The sequence below is a fragment of the Nicotiana tabacum genome, chromosome 3 (genome assembly GCF_000715075.1).
Source record: "Nicotiana tabacum cultivar K326 chromosome 3, ASM71507v2, whole genome shotgun sequence".
Taxonomy (NCBI): domain Eukaryota; kingdom Viridiplantae; phylum Streptophyta; class Magnoliopsida; order Solanales; family Solanaceae; genus Nicotiana; species Nicotiana tabacum.
The window spans coordinates 209,682,028-209,691,181 of record NC_134082.1 but is presented as its reverse complement, the minus strand read 5'-3'; the positions used below and the strand labels follow the sequence as shown (position 1 = coordinate 209,691,181).

General features: G+C 34.6%; 1 protein-coding gene across 1 annotated transcript; it reads left to right on the top strand.

Moving 5' to 3' along the window:
* The first annotated feature begins 3,719 nt into the window (after window positions 1–3,719).
* On the top strand, window positions 3,720–6,719 carry LOC107817658 (homeobox-leucine zipper protein HAT5-like). The gene is given in 4 exon segments (NM_001326002.1): window positions 3,720–3,801; window positions 4,097–4,230; window positions 4,618–4,857; window positions 6,318–6,719. Coding segments are annotated over 4 exon segments (858 nt in total).
* The last annotated feature ends 2,435 nt before the right edge of the window (window positions 6,720–9,154 follow it).

The following is a 9,154-nucleotide window of genomic DNA, read 5'->3' as shown; positions in this document are numbered from 1 at the left end:
AAAAAAGAGGCAAGTTTATAAATCATGGTAGTAACAAAAAAATTTCATATAGAAAATATAATATATTTTATATATAATTTATATGTACTTTTTGTATATTAACTACAACAAAAATAACAATATACCCAGTATAATTTCACAAATAGAGTCTGAAAAAGATAGTGTGTATGTAGACTTTACCCCTACTTGGAAAAGTAGAGAGGCTGTTTCCGATAAACCCTCGTCTCAAAAAAGATGGAAAGGAAGAAAAAAGAAAAAGAAGAAGAAGAAATGTGGGATTGGGGGTGAAGAGGGAGAGAAAAGACGATGAGGAAAAAAGAGAGGAGAAAAGTAGCATTAGATAGTAACAATCAGGGAGCAACAATTTCCAGTAAAAGGGAAAAAGAGTAGCATCAAATAGTAACAATTAGGGAGCAACAATTTCTAGTAGCAATTTTCAAAAACAATAGACGTAGTCGCTAAGTACCAGATATAATAACAAACTAGAAAGAAGTAACTTTGAAAAAAAAAAGTAACTTTCAACCAATAACAAGAATATTACTAGTACTTGTAAGCACGTAATTTTTGACCCGCGCAAATTTTAAAGTTAGTTTTAGTACTTTAATATTTTTAAGAAATATTTACTTGACGTTATTTTAATATAATTTTAATATTTTTATTTTTAGTCATAAAAAAAAAGATAATAAAATAGTTTTATTTATCATGTTCATCGCTTTTCTATATTTTTATCTTTAGTTTAAGATCAATTAGTATGTTTTTATTCACGGTATCTTAATTTTATAATGACTTTACCCTATTCTCTTTACTTTTTACTTTATTGTTATAACATATAAAAATACAAAAAAAAAGGTAGTTTCATTTTAAAAATTTTGTTTATTTACTTAACTAAATTTGATTAATATTTTGGTAGGATTTTTGAGCTTGTCTTTGTCCAATAAGAAAATTCGTAGGCCCAAAGGTGTGAGTCCATTTATTTTAACTTAAACCAATTATTCTTAGCCCATTCTTCCCAACCCATTAGCCCATTTATGTGCAAGATCTAATCCTAGCCATCTATTTCCTTCTAATCCAATTGTCATCATACCTTCCCACCTTCATATAAAATACCCAATTATAGAAACCCTAACCCAAGTTTTTCAATTCCTAGTCTTGAACTAGACAAGAGACAGCCGCCTCCATCCCATCCTTGAAACACCATCAGCTACCAATCACCTTCTCCACAGTTGATAGTCGCGACACACACATACACGCGCACAGTAAGAAGAAGAGGAACGATTTGCTCCATAGAAATCAATCCCCAAATACTCTTACCCTCTTCATTAATTTTTCACTAAATTACATCTCCATTAGCCAAAATCACACTATGTAGACCACTTGCAATCACTGTTCTTTCCTCGGAAAACTCCATTAATGCTGCTCACAAACCTTTTTTCCAAAAATACTAATTAACACCCACAAAACAAGTCATTTATTTCTTGAGTTAGAGTTTAGCAGACGTCTTATTCGAGGTTGCCGTCCGGATTTCGGTCGCTGGCTCTATTTGTAATTCGAAGTTGCCGAACGAAGTTTTTGGTCGCGTGTCCAATTTCTCGTTCAAAGATTTGCTGATGATTCATTGTTGGGTGTTCTTTTGTTAATCCGGAAATGAAAGATTTCGACAGTAAGGTCCATTTCTCATCCTACTTGCATTTTGAGCGTGAATGAGATTCTATTTCAAGCATGCTATTGTCTTTCCCTTAATCTTCATGTTTATGTGCTTATATCATTGCTATTGCAAATTAATATGTTGAAAACAGATATTTGGTGTAAAATGTTGAAATTAGATAAAGTGGGTCGTGGGATGTTGCGTTAAAACGAAGCAAAATTAGAATTGTAATATTTATCGCTTTTATTACTTGTCTATCGCTAGGAGCATGTTTTAGGCCGACCACACTTGGGTAGGCAAGCCTTAGAATTTTGGTTAGTTTTGAGGCGATAGGTCGTTCCCTTAGTTAAATTTATTCAGGGAATGCCCCGAAGGATTTGTATATATATTTTTGTGTTCTTTTATCAGGGGTATGCCCCTAAGTGAATGTAATTGAAGGCCGTGACGGACATGGTAGAGTGAACATAGTATAGGCTATTATTATTTTCTTGTTTTGTTTAATCTAGGTGGGGACGACCTCGAGCCTCTTGTGCGTTTATTTTACTTTTTTCTGTGTTTTTCGCCTCAATTCGAATATTTTAAAAGCCAACTTGATCGAGTATGCAGCCGTACTAGTTACGGGACTTGGGGAGTGCCTAACACCTTCTCCCCGAGTCAAATGAACCCCCTTACTCGAATATCTGGTGTAGACTTAGTTTTGGAGTCTCGAGTGTTTTGAAAGGAAAAATTATTTTTAGAATAAAACGGTGACCTGACACACTGATATCAAATGTTAGGTGGCGACTCTGAGTTAATCCTTTTGAACACAAAATTTTGTCACTTTTTTTTTTAATTAAAAACCCTTTTGAGCTTTACAAATTTCTTTTATTTTTAAGAGGGTTAGTGAGTTTGTTAAAAAGGGGGTGTGACATGACAATACTACTTGTAAACCTAGGAGAAACTCACAACTACGTGTCAACCCACCACCTTAATTCTCGACCTCCAAACTTTCCTATCGATAGTCATGTCCTCGGTTAGGTGAAGCACCGATATGTCCTGTCTAGTCATCTCTTCCCAATACTTCTTTGGTCTACTCCTGCCCTTCCTTAAGCCCGTCATGGTCAACCTCTCACACCTCCTGATCGGAGTATTTATATCTCTCCTTCTCACATGCCCAAACTATCACAATCTCTCCTGTAATTTAGCTTTCACGGATGTCACTCCCACCTTATCTCTAATAACTTCATTCCTTATATTGTCTTAGCTAACAAATATAATTATTTTTGTGAAAAAATACCCTAAAATGAATCAGACGGTAAAAGTGGAAAGACAGCCATTCGTGCGACAAACTCCCGACCGCAGAGAATGGCTCTTTCTTATGGCCTTCTGCGGTAAACTCTCACCTGATCTGGTACATATGCTAATTTCTCCTCCCTTGCCCCCCCCCCCCCCTCCCCCCATCAGAGAGTATCCAGAAAGTATACCCCAGACACTCCGGCGCAAGTTAGTGAGTCCCCATTAATATCCTGCTTCAGTTTCTTACATTACCGAAAATACCCTCCATTTCTGCGCCTAATATTAACACCTGTTGGACAATTCCGTCATTTAAACAGTATCTAAGTCATTATAAAATGCCCTTCGTTCACCTCTATCAACTTTAGTCGCAAAATAAACTCACAACACTACATACAGACAAAACCACACCCTCATCAGCCCTCGCCGGAATCTCGTTTTCACGGTGACCGGCCGTTCAACCTTCTACTGAATTCTTTCAGCTCTGAGGTCATATAATTAACCTCCGATCTGAAGAAGTAGTTATATATATAGCTGCTTCTTTTTATTCTGAGAACAAAAGAACCCCTGAGCTGGGTAAAGTGGAGTTCGTGATGGGATTTTGTATATGTCCTTTGGAAACTCCTGCTAGATTGCTGTGGAGTACTAGTTTCTTCCGCCACAAGCTCATGCTCTTTTGAAACTTAGTCAACTCTCTTTTTTTATACACATCCCTGCTAAAATTAAAGAAACTCTGCTCTAGAGTTTTTCTTTTCTGTGTGTAAATATATTTTCTACGGCGATCATCCGGATCATTGAAAATATGGGATCTGGGCATATATTTTTCGAACCGTCTTGTCACGGCAACATGTTGTTCCTTGGGAATTCAGATCCTGTTTTCCGAGGTACGTTTCTAAACATAACTCATAGGCAGATCGTGCGATGGAGAATATAATCAGTTTAACTCAATTTGAATATTAATTTTGAACTTATAATTTTAAAAGTATAATAATTAAATTCATCAAATTGAAATTTAAATTGCGTTTGTACATAGGGAAGATAACCAGCTAATGTGTGATGTTTTCACTGAAGATTTTGTTTTATCGTTTGATTGTCAGTTCTTCCATTAAAATTTCGGTACGGTCAGTAAAAAGAAATTGCATGTAATTTTGACGGTTGACTTATACTATTAATAACCAGGACCAAGATCGATGATGAAGATGGAGGACTCCTCAAAGAGGCGACCTTTCTTTAGCTCGCCGGAGGAACTATATGACGAGGAATATTACGACGAGCAGTCGCCGGAGAAGAAGCGCCGTCTCACTCCCGAGCAGGTTAGCACCCTACTAATTTTCTTTATCTACAGATAATATAATTAGGTGTTTCATATTTTTTCGACAGTTTAAATTTTTGAATGAAATTATCACACAATTCATGAATAACAACGTAACAGTCTAAAAAATTTGTATTTGGATTGTTTAACGTGAGAATCAGTCAATATGTGAAAAGTCGTGTTAAGACATAGTAATATAATTAAGTAGACAGTAATTAAAAGAGATTCTTTTAAGCTTTTAATTAGACATACTGGAACATATTCATCAGTATATAAATCGCATCAAATTCTTCTTTTGCGATCTTTAAGCTAATATTTAAAATTTGTGGATTCGGTTGCTTTTTGAGCAACAAGTGACCTGCGTTAATTAATTGCTTGGTAAATTAAGGTGCACTTGCTGGAGAAGAGCTTTGAGACGGAGAACAAGCTGGAGCCAGAGCGTAAGACTCAGCTAGCCAAGAAGCTTGGCCTGCAGCCCAGGCAGGTGGCTGTGTGGTTCCAAAACCGCCGTGCCCGGTGGAAGACCAAGACCCTTGAAAGGGATTATGATCAGCTCAAATCCTCTTATGACTCTCTTCTCTCTGATTTTGACTCCATGCGCAAAGATAATGAGAAGCTCAAAGCTGAGGTATATATACTACCATATAGTTTGATGATCATTTTATTTATCTACTTATTAAATATTGTTGTACACTGTGTTTGTGATATTTCTCTAAATTTGAAGGATTCATAGCAAGTTATATATCTGATGATAATTATATATACATAAGTTTTTGGTAGATATGCTTAAAAGGATTCACGATAAATATTTATAAATATTTTGTAGACTTCTCATTTTACTGTTATACCATAGATCCGCTCCAAGTAACAAATCATGGAACCAACCTGATTTAAACAATTTTATCAATGATTATGTCACAGTTCTCTTGAATCGTTAGTAAAAATAATCATGACAAAAAGGTCATCGCTTTCTCGTTATCAGGTACAGTGACGGTATAGCCAATTTACTATTAGTTCCTACTATTATTCTTTTTGCTCTTTTCACACATATTAAAAAATTCGCATTTTAATATAATTAATAATGAAATTAATTTTATTTTGTTTTTTGAAAATATTACAAACTACTGCTCTTTAATTCAAGGATAATTTTGAAAAGAAAAAAATTAATTCAATTTTAATATCTGAAAAAAATCAAATATTGTGGATTAAAAAAAAGATAAGTTGAAGTGGACAAAAGGAAGTAACATAAATCTATTGAATAAAATAATATGATCCTATTCACTAACTAGCTAGGGGATCTCTATCTAGAATATTAACATATTTTTGTTGGCAAATTTTGTCGGCGAAGTTGGTAATTGATAGCAAATTTTAATCTGACTTTGAGGTCATATTCTATGGCACACCTGGCAATCAATATTAGTAGTGGGGAACCTTACTTCCAATATTCTTCTTCACCTACAAAAGAAAATTATATATGTCAATTCCTTCCGAGTCATTCTCGCATCAAGTCAAATAAATAAAGTAGCATCTGTTCTAACCCCAACTTTATATGTATTTCATTTCTTAAAAGCGAATATACTTTTGCTTCTTGCTTTAAAATATGCGCAGTGATGAAGCAATTTACTATATAGATAGTGGATGCATCACTATCAGTTTCAAAACTGTTATTTGATAACTTTTATTCTTTTGCTTTTAATTTTCAACTTTACAAAAAGGGTTATTTACTAATTTAGTGATACAATGAAAGAGTTAAAAGTTCTATGATGACAAACATTATATGGGCTTTTTACGCTCTACGTAAAGTTGACCTATAACAATAAGTAATTCATACCAGAAAAATATAATATGGTAATCATTTTTATAGTCGATTACATTGATCATGAATCTATAATTAAGATGGTTTTAAGATTCAAAGTAAAAAATTTATGGTATCAGTTTATTTTAATCTATTCTGGCAGATAATCAAGTTATTAACATAATTATTTATGAAGTGTTTACCTGTATTTATCTTTTAGTAGGGTAAAAATTCTTTTATATATTGTTAATGTATAGAAGTTAAACTATTTTGTTAATGAAAAAAATATGCAGGTGGTTTCATTGATGGAGAAGCTGCAGGGGAAAGTGGTTGGTGAAGCAGGGGTAGTAGGTGAAAAATGTGAGGTTTTGGAGGTTGATGCTATGACCCTTCAAGTGAAGGTGAAGGCGGAGGACAGGCTGAGCAGTGGCAGCGGCGGAAGCGCGGTGGTAGATGAGCACAGTCCACAGCTGGTGGACAGTGGGGACTCCTATTTTCACACTGGTCATATTGAAGAGTATCCAATAGGGGCTGGAGGATGCAATAATATTCCTCCACCTATGGATGGTTTGCCATCAGAGGAGGATGATGGTAGTGATGATGGCGGCGGCCATGGCTACTTCTCTAATGTCTTTGTGGCGGCAGAGGAGCAACAGCATGAAGATGGAGAGCCTATTGGATGGTTCTGGTCTTAAATAATTAAAGGGATTTTAGAATGTATTATTTACGGTATTTCTTAATTATCTGCGCTTGTATGATGAATAAGTGGTGTAATTCGAATGTATTATTCAAACCTCTATATTATATGTGTTAAAAAATAAAAACAATTTAGTAAAACATGAACAAGAAATAGAGATAGAGAGGATGAAGAGATTTTCTTTTTCAATTGTGTGTATTTTTCTATCTATTACAAGGCCTTTATATAAGCATAAAAAGTGAAGAAAATATGTCATTGAACATACAAAATATGTCATTGAATTTGTCATTAAGCATTTGAGATAAAGATCATGGAAGAAGAGTAGACATCCACCATAATATAATATTTATCATAATACTCCCCCTTGGATGTCCATAGATAATGTGTCTCGTTAAAACCTTACTAGAAAAAAATCCTATGGGAAAAAATTCTAGTGAAGGAAAAAGAGTACACATGTTTAGAAATACACCTTTTGGTTGCCTCGTTAAAAACCTTGCAAGGAAAAATCCAGTGGGACAAAACCTTGTAAGGGAAAAAGAGTACAACGCATATTAACTCCCCCTGATGAGAGCATCAATTCACATCCTTGATCATTCACATCCCAATCTTGTACACTAGTTTCTTGAAGGTTGACGTCGGTAGAGATTTGGTGAACAAATCAACCATATTATCACTTGAACGAATCTGTTGCACATTGATATCACCATACCTTTTGAAGATCATGTGTGAAAAATAACTTTGGTGAAATGTGCTTTGTCTTATCTCCTTTTATGAATCATCCCTTTAATTAGGCTATGCATGCTGCATTGTCTTTATACAAAATTATGGGTAGTTTGTCACACTTCAAACCACATTTGTCTCGGATAAGATATATTATAGACCTCAACCAAATACATTCTCGACTTGCTTCATGAATAGCAATTATCTCAGCATGATTAGAAGAAGTAGCCACGATTGATTGCTTAGTCGATCACCAAGATATGACAGCGCTTCCACATGTAAACACATAGCATGTTTGAGATCAAGCCTTGTGTGTGTCAGATAAATACTCTACATCAGCATAACCAACAAGATCGGAATTGCAATCATTGCCATGAAGTAAGCTCACATTGGTAGTCCCTTTTAGATAACACAATTTGTGTTTGATTTCACTCCAATGTCTCCTTGTAGGAGCAAAGCTATATCTTGCTAAGACATTAACTGAAAACGTCATGTCACGCCTTGTAGTGTTAGCAAGATACATTAGTGCATCAATTGCACTAAGATATGGTACTTCAGGACCAACAAGTTCTTCATTATTTTCATGAGGTCGGAATGGATCTTTATTTATATCGAGTGATCTCACAACCATCAGGGTACTAAATGGATGTGCTTTATCCATATAAAATCGCTTTAAAATCTTTTCAGTGTATGCTGATTGATTGATAAAAATTTCATCTTTCATATACTCAATTTATAGACCAAGACAAAATTTTGTCTTTTCAAGATCTTTCATTTCAAATTCTTTCTTTAAACAGTCTACTGCTTTAGGAAGTTGCCTGGGGTTGTAAGGATATTTGAATCATCAACATACACAGAGATTATAACAAATTCAAATCCAGATCTTTTTATAAAGATACAAGGACAATTTGAATCATTCTTGTACCTTTCTTTCAATAGGTACTCACACAGGCGATTATACCACATGCGCCATGATTGTTTCAACCCGTATAAGGATTTTTGAAGCTTTATTTAATAAATTTCTTGGAAATATTAATATGCTTCAGAACAATTTTAATCCTTCAATGATTTCCATTATACGCATATCAAGTTTTCATGTATTGCCAGATTAAAACCTGAAATGATTATATCTACCATAAGAGAACATGTCTCCATATAATCAATGTGAGGATATTTACTAATTTTCTTGTGTTACAAGTCGTCTTTATGTCATCGACTTGAACCTTTTTGCACAAGAACACATTTATACCTCCATTGGCTTTATACTTTCAGGTTTTGGGACTATCCGCCCAACTTCACATTTTTCAAGTGAAGTCAATTTTCATTGCATATTTTTCATTTGGCCAATCATTTATCTGTCCAAATTTCATGACAGATTTGAGCTCAAGATCCTCGTCAATATTAAAAATATTGAGCGCTACATTATGTTAACAATATCGTCGACGATCATTTTATATCGGTTCAATTATTGCACAATAAAGACATAACTTATTGAGATCTCTTTATCTCATTATTTTCAAGTACCTGAGCCTCTCACATGAGGTCTTACGAAGTGTTATGTCGTGGTGCTCTTCTAGAGTACTTGCCTCCTTATTATGACCATTTTGAATATTTGCCCCTCTCCTTCTTCAAGGAGTTTTATATTTAGAACCGATTGGTCTGTTACGCTTCATGCGTGCCATAAACTCTGTCCCTCATTGACTTTATTCTATT